The 22,752-nt window shown below is 43.5% G+C and overlaps 1 protein-coding gene across 1 annotated transcript; it reads right to left on the bottom strand.

Moving 5' to 3' along the window:
- Window positions 1–17,671: 17,671 nt before the first annotated feature.
- Window positions 17,672–21,939, bottom strand: MEIG1 (meiosis/spermiogenesis associated 1; the record flags this gene model as incomplete). Its single annotated transcript, XM_082498793.1, has 3 exons — window positions 21,818–21,939; window positions 19,786–19,948; window positions 17,672–17,800 (listed from the first exon to the last, which is right to left on the bottom strand). Exons 1-3 carry the CDS (start codon window positions 21,919–21,921, stop codon window positions 17,672–17,674), a joined length of 396 nt encoding a protein of 131 aa, XP_082354919.1. The 5' UTR covers window positions 21,922–21,939.
- Between the last annotated feature and the right edge of the window lie 813 nt (window positions 21,940–22,752).

Raw genomic sequence — 22,752 nt, 5'->3', positions numbered from 1 at the left:
AAATTAAGCTCTTTTTTTCAATTTTATTTTTTATTTTCTTTTCTTTTTTATCTTATTTTATTTATTATTTTATTTTAATTTATTATTTTTATTTTAATATATTAAATTATATTATTTTCTTTTATCATTTTATTTTCTTTTAATTTATTTTTATTTTATTTTATTAAATTATTATACTTTATTTAATTAATTATTTTATATTTTTTTATTTTATTATAGTAAAACATTATTTTATTTTATTAATTATTTTATCTTATTTCCTTTTTTAAAAATTTATTTTATATTCTATTAGTTTAGTTTATTTTATGTTATTTTATACCTCTGACACTGGCAGAGCTGAAAAATGAACTTACACGGTCTCCCCAGTCACCTGCGTCTCTAATCTACATAAATTAGATGAAAGGGAGTGATAACGCCCGGAGCTGGGAGTGACGGCGGTGAAATATTTTTGCTCTATACGTTCACCAAAGTTCTCGCTCAGATTCACCCGGTGAAGTCCCGTGTGCGGCCTCTGCTTCACCTAAATCTTGCTGCTGCTTTGTCAGAGCTGAGGGTGGGTTTGCGTGCGTGAAAGCCTGGGGATTTTTTAATTTCTTTTTTTATTAATTTTAATTCCATTTAAATTTTATTAATTTTAAATTTTATCAATTTTATTTTCTATTTCACTTTTTATTAACTTTGTTTTTTCTAACCTCATCACTTGGTCTCACAAAATGCTTTCTTTCCCCATAGATGTCCCCAGACCATCCTGGCTACAGCGTTTCCCCAAGTGCATTTTAGGATGAAAATATACCAACCAAGACGCGCTAAATGTCACATCTCCCGGGACAGATTTTAGGGTTTTTGTTCAAACTGGCTCTGGTGTTTCCTCCCAATCTGTTCTCCCCCGCCACACCCCTCTCCACAACCTCCCAGGTGGTTTCTTGCCCTGAAAGACAAATTTCATAGAATCATAGAATCATAGAATCATAGAATCATAGAATCAGTGAGGTTGGAAGGGACCTTTAAGATCATCAAGTCCAACCATTGACCTACCCTGATAAAAACACCACCACTTCTAAACCATGTCCCTAAGCACCTCATCTACCCTTATAGAAGGGGTATCCTATCACATCCGTGAAATTTAGCAGAAATAACGTGGGCATATCCTTCTAGCTGGACAGAAGAGATTTAGAGGCTGGATCTGTAGGTAAAAAGACCAGAAAGAAGAAAAACATCTGTAAATATTAATTGTCTGTGCAGTTGTTTGGTCAGGGGTCGGTTCCTGCTCACCCTCAGCCATCCCAAAGCCCCCTGTAGACCACCAGTCATGGCGTGTAGGAGCCCCCCAACTCTTGAAGAAGAGTCCGGGGAAACCAGTCACTTTTCTTGCGAAACCTTTCAGTCGTTTTAGGTGAAAAGCGATGCCAGAGCTGCTTGGCCTCGGGGCACGTGCTGTGTACGCAGGGCTCCAGGCACACTTGATCTCCACTCAGCCTCCTGCGGTCAACGCGCTTGAAGACCAAAGCACGGCAACTTCAGAGATGAAAGGTTAATAAATTCAAGGAAGGCCATAAAATTATCAAGCTTTCGACGAGTTTGACTTCATCCGGAGCTGAAGTGCTGGGTGGAAAGGCAGAAACACCTCCTGGAACCCTCAAGCATTTGTTCCCACGCTTGCCGGTTGGTGAAGAAGGGTCTCCAGGACTCAGTGGAGAGACTCTTCATGTCATCTTGAGCCACTCGGGAGAAAAAATCCCAAGGGGTGAAGGATGTGGCTTCCTGACACACAAGTGCTCTTGACCTACGGTTGGTTTCATGCTCGTTTTTCAGCACGTATGTATTATATTCCTCTGGCTCTGCCCACATTAAACGCTGAGCGTTGTGCAGGGTCTGGTTGGTCCCAGGGCAGCACTGGGTTGCTGGAGGGGAGCGACCGTGGGAGTCCCCTGTGTTGCACACTGCATCTGTGCTTGGAGTTATGTCTCGAATGGGACAAATGGACACAACCTTCTTCAACAGCTGTTGGCTAATTACCAATAATTAAGAACAGATGCCAAACACAGGCAAAACCTGATGAAAACAGTTACTTGAACATACATAGCTTCGATAAACAGTTAACAGATGAGGTGAAGATGCCAACCAATGGGGCTCAGAAATACACTCTACAGTAGTTGGGTTTCATAAGACCAATAAAGCCATTTATCTGTTGTTTCACCAGAGGTTTCACTTGTGCAGCTCATTTCAAGACTTCTCACACTTCTGGCCAAGGAGGGCAAGTTGTGCTTCTCTCTGCCTCTATAGGACATAAACGGACAAAACCTCTCTTTCTGTTGGTTCCTTCCTTCCCCATCAGCAGCGCCTCTAACACTCGAAGCTCTCAGTTTCTGGTATGAAAGGTCTCTCTTAGGCTGGTCAGGAGTAAGAAGATCAGACTTCATCCTTAGATCTCTAGAACAATATTTTCTGTTATTGAAAGTCAATAGACAAAAGCCATTAGTTTGACCCCCAGGATGTGGCAGCCTGTGGTCTTCAGAGATGGGTCACAGCCCCAGTGAGCTGGTGCCACGGCAGCACTGAAATCACAGCTGGGCCTCGGTGGTGGTGTGGGACAACCCTGGCCTCTGAGGGCTGTCTCATGGCCCTGGGTCCAGCCAAACCCACCTTGAAGGGGAAGAAGTGCTCAGGTGTCACTGCTGAGATCAGAACAGAAGAGTTGCTCAGCCCGTGCTTTGCTGTAGTGTCTCATTTTTGAAATGCGACGTGTCTTCTCCACTTAACCGATCTGCATCTCCCACCTGGACCACTTGCTTGTGCATCCAAATGCTGCTCTGGGTGACACGCTCAGCGAGTAGGCAGCAACTCTAATTTGATGAGTGAGAATCTGATTGAGCCATTAACCTTATCAGACCCAAGAGATAACGCAGCGGATTCAGCAGCTGACTTGGCAAAGTGTCTGCTTTCAGATTACAAAAGGTTTCATAGATTGTGTCTCCTCCAGTGGATGGCAACACTTGTCCATTCGGCACACGGGGTGTCTCCTGGAGCTGGCTCCTCTTTCTCCATAGGAGACACGCATGGATCATTAGGTGAGAAATGTCCCGTGGGAGCCAGTCTGCTTCCTCCGAGAGATGATGCTCCCCGGCAGCCCGTAGCTCAGCGAGACCGCTGCTTCTGCACGTGGTCCTGTCCACGAGTTTGATTCTCTCTGTCGGTGCCCGATGCAGCTGAATTCCTTCGGAGGCTGGGAATGAATAACTCTTTGTAGCAGTAGTCCTCAGGGGAGGGAAGAAACAAGCTAAGGCTGAAAAGTTTCTCTGAGAGGTCATTTATTGGAGGCTATACAGGACTAACAGCAGCGAGGGGGGTGCGGTGGTACCAGGACTCACAGGTCACTTAGGGACAAACAGCAATTTCTGCCCTAAGCACGGATAGCCTATGTCGGAAATGGAAGAGGAGGAGAAAGCTTTTGGTGTCAGTCATATGATATCCATGAACCAATGTTCTATAACAGCAGTACAGGCTGATGTGATCCCGGACGAGGAACTTCTACAGGAAAAAGGAGTAATTTCTTCCACGGTACCAGGTACCAGTGAGATCCCATCTGGAGTCTGCTCATCGTTTCGGCCACCTGAGCTCAGGAGAGACTGTTTTGTTCCGAAACGGGTGTTGGGAGGAGCTCAGCGGTGGGATGATCAGCACAAGGGCCCGTCCTCCACGAGAAAACTGAAAAGCTTGGCTTGGTTAGCCCTGCGAAAGGGAGGCCAAGAAGGGATACTGCGGGCTTTGTACACAGCATGGGAAGGAGTACATGCTAAGGAGCGAGATAAAATGTTGAAGCTAATGGGTTATGTTGGCACAAGAGCGAACGGCTACGAAGGAGGCATCTGTAGTGTCGTGTTCAGACTGGGGCATTTCAGTCAATCGAAGGAGAGCAGCTCTAGGTCGACCTTTCAGGCAGAGTTGTGTGGAGCAGAAAACCACATTGCTTTAAAGATGGAGTTGGATTGACTTGTGAAAAATAGTATAAGGTAGGGGAAGGGGATTGGCATTGGAAATCAGACATCCTTTTCAACCCAAAGTCCTTTTTCATCTTTTTCCCCCATTTCTTTTGCAATTTGACAGCAGATCCTACTGCATTTGGTGTGGTCCCTCTCCTGCAGCCAGAGCTCCAGGAGCAAAGCCTGCTGACATCGAGGCTGATACAAGTGATTCAGGATGCAGAATCCACTGAGAGCTCATCAAACTTCTGAAACATCTCCCTTGGGAAATGGGACCAAGCCTGTGGTCCTGGCACATGTGGCTAAAGACCTTTCTACCTCAACGTTTATGTTAGTACTCGAAATACGTGTCTCATCCCCAGTGAAAATGCTATCAGTCGTCTTCATGGCTATTCCGTACCTCACCTGGTTGGGCAGAGAAGCAGCGCGGGTGTGCAAGGTGCCCACACTGCTGGTGCTCACTCACAGCGCAGATCGCATGACCGAGCCCTTGGTTTTCTGCCACCGTTCAAAGCTCAGGGAATCCTCCATCCCCTCCTTAGTACCCGGTGGAATTGAACAAATGATAAAATGCCTCTCCCCGTTTGCTTGGTGACTTGTTCTCTTTTCCCATACAGGCTTTTTTTTTCCTTTTTTTTTCTTTTTTTCCGCTTTTTTTTCCCAAAACCTGAATCAAGCTGTATTGTCTGAGAATAAAGACAAGCTGCTGACATCAAGTTCAAAACAAGTGCATCCATGACTGCCACAATTTTGATGCCCCATAACACTGACTCACTTCTTTCTACAATCTAAAGTAAGCATATCAATCTTCAGTGAAAAGTACGTACACGTTTCAGGTCTGAAATGAAAAGCAATCTATTTTTTAATGGAGGAAACAATATAAAAAGAAATCTCAGATGGTTTAACATTGCAAAGGTTTATTCTGCTCAGGTGGGACACCATTTGCCTTCCCTCGTTCTTGTTTCATGTGCTCTACATTTATCATAGCTGGCTGCGTCGAAGTGTTAGAGCAGTCCCAAGGTTTACAGGCTGAGCTTGAGTTCTCCCTTCTCAAAAATAGTCCTGGCATTGCTTCCAAGAAATAGATTTGGCCCATAAATTGCAGAGAGCTTTGGAGTCTCTTCAGAACATCAGCACCGTAGACTCGTAAAAAAAATATATGCTCTCTCCTGTCTAATATTTTATTTATTTTAAAGGCCATCATGTGGTTTTTCCTGTACTCTGGGCGAAGATTTAATTCAGCACATATATGAAAATTTTAATATATCCCAAGGCTAATTATATATCATTGTCATTGATGCTGCTGCCTCTATAACTCATCAGCTGGCTGTTGGAGTCCCAAGGTGGAGGTCAGTAACTCATCTGTGCAGGCAATGCTGTCTTTAGCTCTTCACCGCCCCGGCTCTCTGATGCTCTGCGTGTCCTTTCAAGTGATGTAATGCGTCGGGTTTTCTAACCCATCAATTTATTCTGTAACTCTTTGTTCGCACCGGCTTTCTGCGGCAATTTGTCTTAGTCGCAGCTCCAGCAGCAGCAGCCACTGCTCTCCCGTCTCCTTCCCCGTAGCGATTCCAGCTTCCCAACGCAGCCGTTAGTGATTACAGCCTGGTAATTGGTTTTTGCACCACTAAATCAGCCTTCAGCTCCCAGCGCGATGGCCCTTTGGCTATTCTATTTGGCATGTTTTAGTTTGAAAGGGTATGATTTTCTTTGGAGCTTTCTAACAAAGCTTCCACAACCTCAAATTCCTGGAGGACCCAGGAGCTGTTTTCACCTGCGCTTTTAAGTCCAAAGGGAACCTGATTAACAAACCTGCTTCGTTACAACAGACTTTAAACTCATCTCTATCCTAACAAATCATCAAACAGGTCCCAACCTGAGGAAACACTCCGGAAGAGGAAAAAATTGACAAGGTGTTTATGACACTGAGATCCCTCTCTGTTGTCCCCAAAGAGTTGTGTTTGTCTCCCTCTATGGAAAGAGTCACCCGACCCTGACAGATCATCAATGGGAAAAACACCCTGAGGTCTTCCAGCATTGCTCCTCCACTCCAGAGCGAGGGGCATGATTTTTTCCAATGAATCCTGCGATGCTGAGATGGTACATTTCTTGCCTTTGCGTGCGCCAGGGGGACACGCCGTGCTGCGAGGACACGGGTTTCTGAGGGTCGCATGCGAAAAGAGAAGAGAAACCAAAACCATTCTATTTTGCAGTCCCCATGGTCGGTTTTACTTAGTCCTGTAAGGACTGAGAGATTTTTAAATTGATACCAAGCGGTGTTACAGGCATATTCAAACCAAAAAAAAAAAAAAAAACAAACAAACCAAACAAAACAAAACAAAACCAAACAAAACCAAAATCAAAATTCAGCAAAAATATTTCAAGCAAGTTCCAGCTGTAATCCAGTGACCTAGCCAAAAGTCGTTGCTTGCTGCTCTCGGCTTCTAGCAACTTTTCTGAGTCTCTGCCTCACAGCTTTCGGAGATTTTCCCTTAAACAAGGATTCACTCATTATTTTAGCATTAATGGAGAACTCCAGTGGCAGTGGGAGCCCAGGGGCAGATGCCACGTAGGGGAACGCGGCACTGCTGGAGTGACCAGCTCCGGCACGGCGGGGCTGCCGCCAGCAGCCCCTACCCAACAGCTCCCTGGACTTTAAGGTCATTGCCTGGGACATGGGGAGGAACTTTGGCCCAACAGGAGGGGGAAAAGCAATCACAGCCTTTTCTCGTTGGCAATCAGGGAGAGGTTTGGGGGAGGCAGTCAGCAGAGGGAGGCATGAGCTCGCAGATTCAGTGCGAGCCTCAGCCCGTGGCATCCCTCCGAGCTGGGAGAGGCAGGCAGCAGCAGGCTTTAAATGGTACCGCAAAACTGCTTCATTTCACTTTTTTTCACGTTTACGTTTAGCTCCTGGAGATCAGATGAGAGGTTGAACAAATGAAGAAGCTGAAACATTCAGAGTCGGGGATATGTTGTCCAAATTATTCATTATAACCTTCACTCTCCTTTGGGTTTTCCTAGAATCATAGAAGGGTTTGGGTTGGAAGGGACCTTGAAGATCATCTCGTTCCACCCCCCCTGCCATGGGCAGAGACACCTCCCACCAGACCAGGTAAGTTTCCAGCAGTTTGAGTTTCACAAGGACTGTTACATTATTTAATCTGTCACACAAACTTTCCCATCTGCTCCTTCATGCCCCAAAATCTCAATGGAAAGTCACAGCTTCTGACAGATGATTTAGAGAAAAAATATCTTCAATATTTTTTTTTTTTGAGAAAAAATATCTTCAAAAAGATAAATGTTTCTTTAACATATATATGTACGCAAATTTCCCTTCCGAACCTCTGATATGTGTACAAGCGATTTAGCCACATCCAGCTCTTCTTTCAGGTTGGTGGTAAACTTTAAGTGGGGCAGCACCTGTGGGGCTGCTTCAAACCACCCCTTTGAAGAGCAGGGGAAAGGCGCTCGAGCTGACAGCGGTTGTTGCTGTGGTTGGAGCCCCTGCACCCACCGAACGGCGAAACCAGCCCTCTATCTGCTGCGTTTGCAAATTAGACAACGTCACTTGTCAGCCCGGGGAGAGGGGCAGTAACATCACAGGGAAATCTGGATTGTTACTGTATTTTCAAGAGGGAAAAAATAAATGCTGCTTTTAATAAATCACAAAAGGACATGGAGCAACGGTACCACCTCCTGATTTTGCAGGTTTTCTATCTTGTCAGTCAAGCTTTCCACAGCAGGATGAACTGAAAAGAAAAATCTCCCACTCCTTGTCCTTATTGATTATGTGCATATCACAGAATGAATCACAGAATGGTCAGGGTTGGAAGGGACCTCTGGAGATCATCTAGTCCAACCCCCCTGCCAGAGCAGGGTCACCTACAGCAGTTGCACAGGACGGTGTCCAGGCAGGTTTGGAATGTCTCCAGAGTGGGAGACTCCACCACCTCTCTGGGCAGCCTGTGCCAGTGCTCTGCCACCCTCAAAGGAAAGAAGTTCCTCCTCATGTCAAGATGGAACTTCCTATGCTCAAGTTTGTGCCCGTTACCTCTTGTCCTGTTGCTGGGCACCACTGAAAAAAGACTGGTCCCATCCCCCTGGCACCCTCCCTTTCCTCATAAGAACGATGGTCTAGTCCCCTGATCATCTTTGTAGCCCTTTGCTGGACCCTCTCCAGCAGTTCCCTGTCCTTCTTGAACCGGGGGCCCAGAGCTGGACACAGTACTCCAGATGCGGCCTCACCGGTGCAGAGTAGAGGGGGAGGATGACCTCCCTCAACCTGCCGGCCACACTCTTCTTGATGCACCCCAGGATGCCATTGGCTTTCTTGGCCACCAGGGCATATTGCTGGCTTATGGTCATCCTGTTGTCCACCAGACTCTCAGGTCCCTTTCCACAGAGCTGCTCTCCAGGAGGTCAGCCCCCAACCTGTACTGCTGCATGGGGTTATGCATATGGTCCCCTTGGCACTGCCACATCCTTGAGGTGTGGAATTTTGTGATTCTCTCTTGCAGAGAGGTGAGATGAAAGGCCTTCCTTGCCCACAGCAAGCATGCTTTGCAGTGCCAGGAGATGTCATCCCACCAGCAGCGAGGGTCTGCATGACTCCTGCATCTTCTCAAGTCACCTCAAGGCCACCTGGCAGCCAAGCGCATCCAGGAGGAGGAGGTTTCCTCCTCCAAAATCTGTGTCCCCGAGACACCCGCGCCATTAAATGGTGGTTCGCCAGAGGGGTGACCAAAACACCCGCCTGAAATCCGGACTGCTGCCTCCTGTGCTGAAATGTTTCCAGCTGGCACTGCCAGCAGCCACAGGCTTTTTCCTCTCCGTGGGCTGTGCAATTCAAAACCTGCGGCAGCTACAGCCTCTGAATTGAAAACCGAGTAATTTAAATCCCATTTGTACCGGGAAGCTGTGATCTTACTAAAAGTTTATGGGTTTCATGGAGTCTGAGGGCGGAGGGCTCCATCCCGTGGGAGAGGTGTGAACCTCTCACGTGGAGGTCTCGCCCAGCACCAGTCACTGCTTTTATTTAGGTAACTCTGGGCTAAGACTGATGATAGCAGTTAGAAACCGTGTTAGTCCTCAGGCAGTAAAATAAGATGTTCCAGAAACAAAACCTCCAAAGCACCTATTTCTTCATCTTTCCTGTGGCTCATTGCTGGTACTTCAAATCAGCCAAGACGCATCTGGTCAGCTGAGCACAGAGAAAAATACTTTCTAACTCCTTTTTCTTTATTGACAGAGTCCCAACATAACCACTTCATTATTTTATCCCTGATTACAGCGCGTTTATCCAGTCTAGTATCATTCCCTTTTAAGTACCGAATCATGTTGACCCTCCATCAGTCCTTTGGCACCTCTCCAGTTTTCCAAAGTTTGTTAAGATCTCAAATTAGTGAAAGTGAATTAGATAGTCCTGAGCTACTGGTCTTAAGACTGGGAATGCACATGAGCCCAGACTTCTGAACTGAAAGCGTTTGTATTTAGCAGGTGATGCTTCACATCCTCCTCAGTTACAGGTTGTAAGTTATTTCATCTGGTGTGGATGCACCCTCCTACTTTGCTCTGGTATAGTAAAGCAGAAATTATGAATATTTGGTGAGGGTTTTTTTTGTCTCTGATGGATGAAAATGGTAAAACTGTAAATAACAGAGAAGCTATCTCTGAGCTGATTCCCAATGACATTTTAATGTCTTCTTACTGTCTGTAGCGTACTTAAGCTTTTATATTTCTTCTGTTTCTTTTGCCTTGCATTCTCAATAATCGGCTTGCAATATACATACTACCAGTGAATATCTCTTCTAAACGCCTCTTCTGAACTCGTCCTTCGGATACATAAATCTTTCTTCTCTGTCGAAATACTCCTCTGGTCTGACAAAATATTAATTAATTAATCCAACAACATTTTAAATCGGTCTCAGTGTTTGTAGTTGCAAGGGTGGTGATCTTTCTCACTTACTGAGACCAAAGTTGTAAGTGATAGGCTATCAAAGAGGTATTTCATGTTTTTAATGAGTGTCTCCTCAAAACAGTGATCTTTCAGCCCTTTGTACATAGACCTCCTTTTCAAAGTGTTGATGGAGAGAAGCAGGGTCCTCTGCGCTGTGACTCAAGTTCCTTCTCAGCAAGATGAAGATGGATGAGGAGGTTAGGATAGGAGTCAACAGGCTCTACCCACCACAGCTGCAGAACAGGGCTACAAAGCAAGAGCTCTGTTGTCTGTAGCTTCAGGAGACCAAAGCCATGGAGAGAGGCAGATCTGCAGGACCACTGTGCTCTTTCCTCCAGAAACACCGCCCAACACGTCCCTGTATTGAGTGTGCCTGGCTCCCGCCCATCTCTCCATGCAGAGCATCCTCGCACCTATCTCCTCATGCCCACAGCCCACCTGCTGGCTCTTCCCTGCTTGCAACCCAACACCGGCTGTTCCTCAAAACATCATGTGTTTGGCACAAACATGTCCCCCAGGGCAGCACAGCACAGCTGATGTCCTCTAGACACTCCGAGCAAAAATGAAGAACCTGCCGTGCATCCAGTCCACCTCTTTTTTTGCTCCATCCCCCTTGCAAAACCAAGCAGCTTCCAGCAGATATCCACCCAAGCAGGACATCTTCCCCTTGGCTGAGGCATTGGGGCGCTCCTGCCAAGGCAGGACACACATCTGCAGCGAGATGCTGGGACCGCGTCCTGCTTCCCCATCCAACAAGAACTGAGCTGCTGCCAGCAAGGGAGGAGGTTTCTGTGGGTACAAGATCGCTGGCAAAACGCTGATGCATCTGTGCGTTTGATTGCCTACACGCGCTCGTCCTTCCCTGAACTCGTATGCCCTTTTTCTCTCCCTCCCCCATCCTCCTCCTCCTGTTTTTAGGCATTCCCTGCCCTTTATCTCCACGTCCTTAGAGCTGCCACCTGCCTGGATGTCTGCAGCAGCAGCAGCACCACAGAGGTCCTGCTGCGTAGGTGCCTCTGCGCAGCATCATCCTTCACAGCGCAGCCCAGCCACCCGCCTTGGGGTGGCTGGCGTGAGGACACGTGAGATGTGGGAGTATCTGGTTCGGTAAGTGATTTGGTGAAGGACTATTCCATATCACAGAGATAACAAATAACAAGGAAAACACTAAATTAAGCACACAGACACAAAAACGTTAACGAGCAGGCGATGAGGGATAATGACAGAGGGCAGAACTGATGGGGCACTGGCTGATGGGCCATTAAAAGAACTACTCCAGCCTTAGGGAGGGTCAGCCTTGACTTTGTAAGTGATAAGAAGGAGGAAACGGTGGTTAGGATGAACATTAAAGGATATTTGAGGGAGTTTGGGGGACTGCATAAAACTGACTATGTTTCGTATGTCAGGATGTTTAGGGGAAGGACCGAAGACACAGGAAGGGAAGGACCAGGGTGGAACTAGTGTGGGAAGATGGCAAGGAGGCAGGTTGGAGGGGTCAGACCCACGTGAGCAGGTGGTCAGGCAGGACGTTCCCCCAACTGGGCCCTGCCCCTGCTCCCTGCAGTCTGGCCTGTCTTCTTGTTAAAACCCACTCTTAATTACCTTTTCTGTGTCATCTCACTGTCTATCTTGTGTGTTGGTCCCTGGAGAAGGGGCCACGGGTGACAGGGACCACAGGTCTGGGTGTTAGCACCAGTGGGATGGGGATGTATGTGTTTACCTGAGGGGTGTAAGTGCCCACACCTGCAGCACCTTGGCTGTGTTTACATTTCCTTAGTGAATGTAGTCCCACGTGCATGTAATTTGCTAGCAAGCATCAAGCTACCCTAGCTGGCAAGTAGAAGAAAAGGCTCAAGGTCTGAGCCAGGGCTGGGTAAGGGAGCCAGGGCACAGGCATAGGCATCGGAGAGGGTTTTCACGGGGTCCATGAGCATGGGGTACCTTTTTTGGTGCTAACCTGGCGTTCTTCTGACCACAGGCGTTCACCAGTCACCCTCCCAAACACCGCTTGCGAGTGTGCTGGGCTTCAGACTCAAAGTAAATGCAGTCTCAAATGCAATGAAAAAGAAGATGTGTTTTATTAAGTAATTACAACTCGGCAAGAGGTGCTCAGCACAGGTGGGCTACTAAGAAAGCAGCTGTTACCAGTAAGCGGCAGACCAGTGGAACTGGGCTAATGGGAGGGAACCTGCAAAGACCATAAGGCGGCTCCATTCAAGCTGCTTTCAGACAGACTTCACTTGTGTCACTCTCAGCAAGTTTGCCAGTGACACCAAGCTGTGTGGTGTTGTTGACATGCTGGAGGGGAAGGATGCCACCCAGAGGGATCCGGGCAGGCTGGAGAGGTGAGCCTGTGCAAACCTCATGAAGTTCAACAAGTGCAAGGTCCTGTACGTGGGTCACAGCAATTCCATGCAGAAATACAGGCTGGGTGGATGAATGGATTGAGAGCAGCCCTGCCAAGAAGGACTTGGGGGGATGTTGGTTGGTGAGCTCAACATGAGGCAGCAATGTGCGTTCACAGCCCAGAAGGCCAACCGTCTCCTGGGCTGCATCAGAAGTGTGGCTAGCAGGTCAAGGGAAGGGATTCTGCTCCTCTACTCTGCTCTGGTGAGACCTCACCTGGAGTACTGCATCCAGCTCTGGAGCCCTCAACCAACATAAGAAGGACATGGACCTGTTGGAGCGGGTCCAGAGAAGGCCCACGAAGATGATCAGAGGGCTGGAGCACCTTCGCTGTGAGGACAGACTGAGAGCGCTGGGGTTGTTCAGCCTGGAGAAGAGAAGGCTCCAGGGAGACCTTATAGCACCTTTCCAGTATCTGAAGGGAGCCTACAAGAAAGATGGTGAGGGGCTTTTTACAAGGGCATGTAGTGATAGGACAAGGGGCAATGTCTTCAAACTGGAAGAGGGGAGATTTAGATTAGATATTAGGAAGAAATTTTTCACTATGAGGGTGGTGAGGCACTGGCCCAGGTTGCCCAGAGAAGTTGTGGCTGCCCCATCCCTGGAGGTGTTCAAGGCCAGGCTGGATGGGGCTTGGAGCAACCTGGTCTGGTGGGAGGTGTCCCTGCCCATGGCAGGGGGGGTGGAACTTAATGATCTTCAAGGTCCCTTCCATCCTAAACCATTCTGTGATTCTATGATTCCATGAATGTGAGGAACAGCAGCATCAACAGCTGTTTAGTTACAAAGCTGTCTTGAATGAGTTTGAAGCCAGTCAAACATTTTCAACCTTGAAACAAAGGAACCATGTTTGAAAACCAAAAGGTTGAGGTTCAAGTGTCTTCAGAGCTGGAAAGACAACTGTCCACTCAGGTACCCAAGGGAAAATTAAAACACTTATACCATCTTTCTGTGCAGTGCTTTGAGCTGCTGTGACTGTAAAGCAGTGAAACAACAGTAGTATCATTTTCAGACAATACTGTTCCATAATGAATTCCAGTAAAGGCTGAAAACATAGAAAACTAGCCTAGAACACGCAAATGCAGCTTTTATTTCCCCAAAGCAACTGTATGAATTCAGAGAGGTTGCCTCGTTGCCATTTCACTTGTAGCTGTCAAACACAAAGCCTGAAAAGTAGGTCTTGGAAAAGTTTGTTTTACCTCCTTTTATGAGCTTCAACGTGCACAGAAAGTGTTTATTCTCCTCTTGTGCAAAGCCATGAAGTGAATTAGAATTAGACGAAGTATGCCGGGCTCGGGCAGCTGGCTTGAGCTTCTGCTAATGGTCATTGAAAGCAGTACAGTATTCCCTGATAAGAGGAATTCCAACAGATAAGAAAAGTACCTTGGAAAGTATTTTCACAGAACTGCTTTTTGTTAAGACTCAAATCGACAAAATAGCACGTATTTTCGTCTCTAGGCAATAAAACGGAGATGTGATTTTATCTCTCTTTAAAGTTACATAAGTTTGGTAAAAAAGGTTTATGTAATAGTGTTCAGAAATAAGTTATTTATCTTGATATGAACTGTTGTGTCACCCTGAAAATGAAGCATCGCTTCCCCAGATTGCTTACTTCCCATACTTTTTCACAACTTAGTGACTTTAAGTTAAGACACAAGTAAGCTAACTGTTCTCAACATGCTTAAAACTGATGTGACAGACATTTCAGTTACAGATTTATCAAATAAGAGAAAATACTGACACATTAAATTCTCTTGACAGTGTTTATTAAGTGGAAGAGATACATCCAGCATAACAGTAGCAGAGGAAAACTTGTCAGTACTCAAGGATCAGCTTCATGCTCAACGAGCACAGCTGAATACCAGAGCTGCTTCACGAAGAACTTTGACAGGCTCGAGGAGTGGCCCCGTGTGAACGTCATGCATGTTCTGCACCAGGGTTGGGACAACCCCCAGTGCCAATACAGGCTGGGGGATGAAGGGATTGAGAGTAGCCCTGAGGAGAAAGACTTAGAAATGCTGGTGGATAAAAAGCTGGAAACGAGCTGGCAATGTGCGCTCACAGCCCAGAAAGCCAGCCGTCTCCTGGGCTGCACCCCCAGCAGCGTGGCCAAGCAGGTCAAGGGAGGGGATTCTGCCCCTCTACTCTGCTCTGGTGAGACCCCACCTGCAGTGCTGCCTCCAGCTCGGGGGCCCTCAGCATACAAAGGACATGGACCTGTTGGAGTGAGTCCAGAGGAGGCCACAAAAATGATCAGAGAGCTGGAACACCTCTGCTGTGAGGACAGGCTGAGAGTTGGGGTTGTTCAGCCTGGAGAAGAGAAGGCTCCGGGGAGACCTTATTGTGGCCTTTCAGTACCTAAAAGGGCTTGTAAGAAAGATGGAGAGAGACTTTTTACCAGGGCTTCTAGTGACAGGACAAGAGACAATGGTTTTGAACTGAAAGAAGGTAGGTTTAGATTGGACATGAGGAAGAAATTCTTCACTCTGTGGGTGGTGAAACACTGGTTGCTCAGAGACATGGTAGATGCCCCATCCCTGGAAACATTCAAGGCCAGGTTGGATGGGGCTCTGAGCAACCTGACCTAGTGAAAGATGTCCCTGCCCGTGGCAGGGAGGTGGACTAGATGATCTTCAAAGGTCCCTTCCAACCTAAACCATTTTATGATTCTAAGAATTAACTCAAGCAAACATCCTTATAATAGATTAGTGTTATTTTGTGATCACAGACAAACTTGAACTCAGACAAGGACCCCCGTACATGTTTCTTTTTAAAGAGAGGAAAGCTTTTGGCTTCATAGCTAAGGCCATTACACAGCTACGGTCTTTAAAAAAAGAGACTGGTCTTAAGTAACCTTAAGTTTTGCATGAACTGGAGTGAAATACAGATATGAACCGGATATCAAAGGACAATTCTAACTGACACTGTCACTGCTTTTTGCTAATGAAGTGAGCAAATTCCCAAATACAGCATCGTGGCTGACACAGGCTATGTCTGTGAACTGGTCTCCAGCGCTAATTACAAGGCTTTTCTTTCCTTTTCACCCCTTAAGTATTTTAAATATTACAGTGAGATTCAACCTTTTAGCACACTGGCAATGCTGCAAAATGTTAGTAATACAATCAAGGTAATTCACTCTCTCAAAGCAAGAAGAATCTGCCAACTTATACAAAACCAGCATTTGAGAAGTGGAACACGAATTCCTGTGCTACTTGTTTGAAATGAAAAGCCCCAGTGGGCTGTGTGAAATGCACACTCACTGTTTTGAAACATAATACAGGAGAGAAAGGATGCCGCAGTACTGCAAAAACATTGAGGTGTAGTCAGGTAATATGAGGGAAGCCCAGAATAATCTTTTACATTTGTTTCAATTTTTAAAAGTCTTTCTTTAAAAATAGTTAAGCTCTAAAACGTTACCTGCAGTTTTAATTCCTGTTCTTGAATACCTAACTGTATCTTTTTTATAGACTGAGAAAATGGCTGTACCAAACATTCTTACTTATTCTGTGTGTGAAGTAATTTCTGCCCATAAATTTGAGTTGGCTATGGAACACATCTGGTTTTTTGAATTTTTTTAAAGGCTATTTCCATATCCACTGGAAGATTTCTTTCTTAGGAATCTATGAAGGTAACAAAGTGAGGTCCACTACCTTAAACTGACAAAACAGATGGATTATCCTGATAGTTGTTCTGTTCCCACTATCTGACAGCAAAGTATGCAAAAAGTCCTCTCTTAAAACGTGCATTCAGAGCAATCAAAAAAAAAAAAAGAAAAATAAATCATAATGAAAATCTGAAGTGAAATTTACTCTAGCAATGCTTTATTTCTATCTTTGCAATAACTCTCTATTTATATGTCATTAAAACCTTCGTGGAATAGAAAAGTTTCACAGTTGATTTCACAGTACCTTTCAGTCATGTCTCTAACAAAGCTCATACAAATTTAAACTAAAAATTTCCAGGTAGTCTAAATAAGGTGACGAGATCACGGTCACCTATTGCCAATGAGCTCTTTTAAATATTGCACCTCACTACTTCTTTTGACTTGGAGCTGTAAGTCCTCTATTTTCATCTTGGGTTGGCCACCATCTTAGGTTCCAATGAATACCCATAAGATAGATGGTGAAGTGCACACTTCTAATCCACGCCTAAAACTTAAATTAGACATCCCTTTACTTTACATTCTACAGGCAGGAGATGTTAATAACATTTTTGTGTAACTACCTGAAACACACCTACTGGTTTAGATAATAATCTGTTCTACAAGTCAATTCTCTAAAGAGTTTTGGCATCTTAAAGTATTTCACTTAAATTCCCCAATGAGTGAAGACACCTCGTGTTTACCAGGTGTCGCAAAGTTGGAGCACACCTATGGATGGCTTCTGCAGAGCTGACGGCACAGCAACATGTTCAAAGCAAATGTCACATATCTACATTTAGAATAAATTAATTGTGCCCAGAAGAGCCAACTTCTCTCCATTCAGAACAAAGGGTGTCCAAATGACAAGATCAGGTGTAGATGTTGACAATATTTGAAGTTAGATGAGATTAATTCTGCCCAGAAATCCCACATGTCACCTGCGTAAGTCACCTAACCATAACTATTACTTGGTATGGGTTTCACATTCTGCGTACAGTTTTACACTACCTGAACCCACTGTATGTAAATCCACCATCTTTTTTTCCCCTACATAAAAAGATATATGCTGCCAACTCAATTAATACTTCCTTTTCAGGTAATTAATATTTGCACCTGACAAAACCGCTTCGGGGATACCTTAACTATTGCTCAGAAAGACATTGTTGATGTGACTGTTTCTGTTACGATACCTAGTTTTTAAATCTGCAGCTTAGCACTGGTCCTTGCTAGTCGGTAGTTTGGTGTCCTTCACAACATTCTCTGCTTGCTGTTCTTGCTGTTCTCCAAGGGAACTTTAGCCTTTTGGCCTTACTTTGGCCCTTTGTAGTCTCATAACCCTTCGTCATACCGAGAGACTGTGGCTGACATTGGTGCCTGTACTTACAATGGACTTTACACAGACTTAACCAAACATATGATGGCCATTGACCAGAATTTTATCTTTATATCAAAACATTTGTAACTAGGAAAGTGACAGATAATAAGACTTCTGGTTATAGCAGGAAAAAAAAAAAAAAGGAAATTCCTATGCCTATAATTCTAAGCTGCTGTACATTTCCTGTATTCCCCCTTCTATCCAAGAATGACATTGATACTTAAGGTAAATCAGATTACACAAATCTCATCTACTTAGAGATTCTAACAAACAGATTTATCATAAAATACCAACTAATTAAATCAATAACAAAACTAATACACATAAACTTTCACTTTATGGACTTCCTTGTCTTCGCATTCTCTTTGCTTATCGTAATAATTGAACGTATTGTCCCTTCTCTGAAGTTTCTTAACAAATCCGGTTTCTGGCCAACGCTCTACCTGCGAACAGAATGAAAAGGATATATATTCACCTGAACGTGCTCATACTGAATGACGTTTACGCCTTATATTGCAAAGAATATCAGGTATACTTCCATGGGAAAATCTCATTTCCATCTGAACACGACATTGCTATTAATTTGCTTAACTTTTAAAAAAAGATTAAGAACAGTACGTCAGAAACCAGTTTTTTGGTCTAGTATAAAGAATTATGTGATCAGAAAAGTCCAGAAATAAGGATAGACTAGATAAATTTAAAAAGCAGACTAGCCAAAGCTTTTAAAACACCTTTCTTAGGAATAAAACATTGATGCTATTCAGTTATTCAGTAATCTGAGAGATTCCATTTCTGTGAGACTGACACACGCTTAACGATTTCTTCAGAATCCTTCTGACCATGAAAAATGTGCTTTTCCTTAGCAATTTCATAAATATAAAGTGAGCTATATGTATCATAGTCTCAAAGACGGCAGGATCAATCCTGCAGAAAACCAGCACTATCCTGCTGCTGTTCATTGTTCCACAATGTGAAGCTATAAATAAAGGGTTGAGCACTCGTGTGTGTGTTCAACAGTTTTATGGCTTTAGTAGCTATCTGCAGCTTGAGCACCTGTGACTACTTCTGGTTAAATTGAACCTTAAAAATCAAGTAATAAGAATCTTATTTCTCTTCCAGGGAAGGTTGACAACAGGATGTCAAACTAGAGCATTCTTTAATTGGAGAGTCCCAGAAGTGGTAGCTTCATCACTTACCTTATTACTTTAGGCATACAGCTGAGTTATTTGCATTCTCTGATAGATAACAGACAGATAACAGCCTTAATATTCATTCTACCTACACTATAATTGCATCATTAATAACAACTGCATTATGGAAACATACTATGGAATAAACGACATTACAAAATGTGTAAGTTGAAAGAGAATCACTGCCAGATCCTGCCAAGTTTGAACAGAATGCACACTCATTTTACATTGAGTAAGTGGTGTTCTTTAACTTTTATCAGTGTTTAATTGTCTATGGTTATGCCCTGCCATAAATCCTGACTGATCCTACCACACTAATCACAGGATTTCCTTTTGCACAGTTAAAGGAATTTACTCTACAGCCTTTACAGCGATATCCGAGCCCACGTCAAAAGAATAACTGCATCTTATTATGCACATCAATGTTTTTCTATGTTTGGAGTTAACTGAATGAGTGACTTTCTTAGGAACATTCTGCTCTTTCTTATGTGCACAGGAGGTTAAGAACTTTTAAAAGTGGATTTTTTTTCATACTATGTATGCTGCTTTGGAAGATAAATTACAGAGCTCGAAGATAGTATGTTGTTTGCTGTATTAACCTCTTGATTGCTATTTTGAATCTCAAGTAGGCACTGAATATCTGGCCATTATTCACTAGCTCATTTGATGTGCTAGGGAGCATTGCCACCAGCTGCAGTGAGCAGAGGATCAAGTCCGTGATATTCTCAGTTGATTAACGTGTGTATCACAACTCCCTTTACCACAGTTGGCATCGATTATTTCTATTGTGGACGGTTTCAATAGAAGCCAAGTTTTGAGTGTGCACAAAGGCTGATTATGCTCCCCCACAATTCAACTGTAAAACTGAAGACGGTAGCAATGGCACAGGACTGGCTCCCTGGACAATTAATAAGATTCCTATCAGGGTTATTATCAGAGTAATGGGGAAACTTCAGAGAACTAACTTCGATAAATTCCTGTCCTCAAACCCAAATTATTCCTTTGGATACCAGTTGCATCTATTCAAAGAAATCTATAATGTTTCTAAATGCATAAGAGACAGGGAACAAAAACACAGGCTGGTTAGTGTTTCTGTTTCAAGTCAGACCTGACAGAAAAAAGCTGTACCACAAACTGGCATAAATGAAAGGGAACAAGCAGCACCTCCCCTTTTATTTAATCATTTAATGAGAGACAGAAGTTTAAAGTAATAACCGTTGCAGAGTTCTGAATCTTACCATATCAACTTGTTTTACTTGTTTATATTCAACCTCATCTCTGTATCCAGCTTGCTGAAATCGGTATAAATTCTCTACATCAGCTGACCATTTTTTAGCATCATGTATAAATTTTGGTTTGATGTCAGCTTTAGCCATGACTCCAGAAACTTCGGACTTTTTCCTGAAATTAAATTTTTTAAAATGAAACAGAGAAGAGAGAAGCAAGTGATTTTGTTAGGGACACACTGAAATGGGTAGAACAAAATTTAAAATAACGGAATTACAGACAGTACAATATTATCTTCTCTTCCAAGTCTGAGGTTAAAAAAAAGTTATAAGCAGCTGGAATCAAATTAAATGCACAACTTGATCTCAAACAAACCCAACTCACCTATATATACACCTCCTACGCCTTGACTTAACCTACCTAAAATTTATTTGTGCATATTGATGCATTACAAAAATATATAAAATATAGTATTGTTTTAAAATTTCACATCTTTGCAGTTGCTGTCCCTTGTGGGCAGGCAGTTTTTCAGGTTTTTCTTTCTTCCTACTGAAGGGACACCAAACTGGGAACGACAAAATGAAGAACTGGGCTGTTACTGAAGAACAGCAAAGCCTCAGGATGGGAGAGGAAGAGAAAGGAGAAATGCACTGCCAGTCACATGGTCACAGTGGAGATGACGAAGAAGAGGTCTTAAGAAATAAATTGGATGGGATAAGGAGGAAAGGCACAGAACCTACCAAAATTCATCCTATTCTACCCTTGCCCAATCGAAATCTGCACTGACGGCCACCAAATTCCAGCTCACACAAAACCCATTTGTTCAATCTGATGAGAAATAGTAAACAGGTTAATTAACTGCTAAACCTAAACAGAGCAGAACTGGGAAAAGATGAAACTCAAACTGTAAAAAAAAAAAAAAAAAAAAGAATAAAATAAGCAATAAAAAATGCTGAGTCAGTAGAAACTCACTAGTAATGCATTCAAACTATATTTAAAAAAAAAAAGAATCATTTGACTTCTACCTTTTATCTTAATTTCATTGCATTTACTTTCTTGAGTGTATCTTATTCTGCTACTAAAATAGAACTTTATGTTGCCTCTGCAAGCAAAACACGCAGAACTATCGTGCCTAGCAGATATGATCAGAAATGAGTCCTTTCCTAGTTTTGTAATGTCACCAAGCTTCAGGTTCATAATTAGGGAGGTATCTTCAAGGAAGGAGTAAAAGTTTCTGGATTTTGTAGCGAGAGCATGAACAGTCTCACCCCCTGTGGGTAGTATGCTGTCTCCAAATCCTGTGCACAAAGTAAAATTTCCTTACTGAGCAAGTTCCTGTATCAACTGAGAGTTGAAAAGCTGAATGCTGATGTCTTGTCAAATGCACAAATGCCCTTAGTCTGTTAGAAAGGCAGAGAAGGAGGAAAAAAATATCGCACCACAGTATACAAATCTTTGGGAAAATGATATCAAGAGTTATTGCTATCATAACGCAGAAACAGCAAAATCTGCATCTCTGTTGTCTGACTGTATGAGAGCCATTAGCACACAAAGGAGGGGCCTCTCACCTCTTACTGCACACACGTTATTAAAGATCAATAAAAATATGCACAAGGGCTCTTTTCTGGCAACGCTAAACTATTTCTTGCAGGTCAGCCCTCCAAACATTCTTTTACCAGGCTCCACAGCATTTTCTAATTGAAGGCAAACATTTACTAAAAAAAAGAAGAAAAAAAAGTAATTTTCCCACCCAGTTATGAGGTGTCACATACAAATTAACATGATAAGCATATATCCTAATTCTAAATCTTTAGTGTAGTCTTTGAGATATTTATCTCAACAACTTTTTTTTTTTTTTCTCCCATGCTGCAAAGGGCTCTTTTCTAGCAATTATGGAATTTTTCATGCCCTGTAAAAGCTCACTGATGTTTGATGAGAACTGCTGTCAACCTGGAACTTCAGGCAGTCAATATTATTAGCAATAACGTTAGATCTTAACAATTGCTAAACTATAATGAATTTAAGTGTCTTATGATAATTTACATGTTACTAGTGTTAAGTACTTCTTTACAGGATGTATTGAATTCATCTAATGAATGTGCTTCTTCAAGACATCTAGATATGCCTGACAGTTCCTGAGGCACCATTAATTTAGATGGCCTGTCCACAGGTGTTCCTGCGAAAAAAAATATGCATAAAGGTCACACATTTGAAGTGCCAACTTGATGACTTCAAATAACAAAAGCCCCATCCTAATATTTTTAGGCTGCTATATTTAAGCCCTTTAAAAATTGTACTCTTTGTCTATTGTAGTGCCTCCGAGTTCCAGGCTTAGAGCTGGTTTCACTGCATAAGAACAGGAGACGAGCTGTACTCCAGACAGCCTGCAATTCAGGGAACAGACAAAAGACAGCAGATGGATATAGGCAAATGAGAGAATGCAAAAGAATGGTAATAAAATATCCAGCATAATATTAACATTTTTTATTTAAAGGGAATTTTTGAGCAGTGAAGTGGATTTTGCTAAGATGACAATGTTTAGCTACTCTTAATTTAGGGCAAATAGTGAGATTTCATATACCTCTGTTTTGGCTTTGGGAAAACATTTTTTTAATGTCAAACATAGCACAATTTCTGTGGAATCCTAACTAGCCTGGGTTTGCATATGGTAGTTTCCTTAATGCTTATACAAGTTGTAAGGGTATGTGGGAGGAGAGTGTCTGCTCCTTTAAGAGCATCTGGTCAAGGACCTTCTTCAATGCAACAAGGGGTAATGAGAAAGGGAGGAAGCCATAAAACAAGAACATATGGGCACACAAACCTGACCAGTGAATTATGAGAGAGGCAGCAATGAGAACCAAGCCTGTTCAGTCACACTAATTGATGGGGGCATGTGGGAATTTGAAAATGTTTATTCCAGCAAGGTTATCTGATCCAGGACCTTGTCAGTTGGGAAACTAAGGGAAAAAGCGGAAACC

This window comes from Vanellus vanellus (assembly GCF_965231255.1).
Source record: "Vanellus vanellus genome assembly, chromosome: 1".
NCBI classification, from domain to species: Eukaryota; Metazoa; Chordata; class Aves; order Charadriiformes; family Charadriidae; genus Vanellus; species Vanellus vanellus.
The sequence above is the reverse complement of the archived record's forward strand: the minus strand, read 5'-3'. Positions and strand labels throughout refer to the sequence as shown.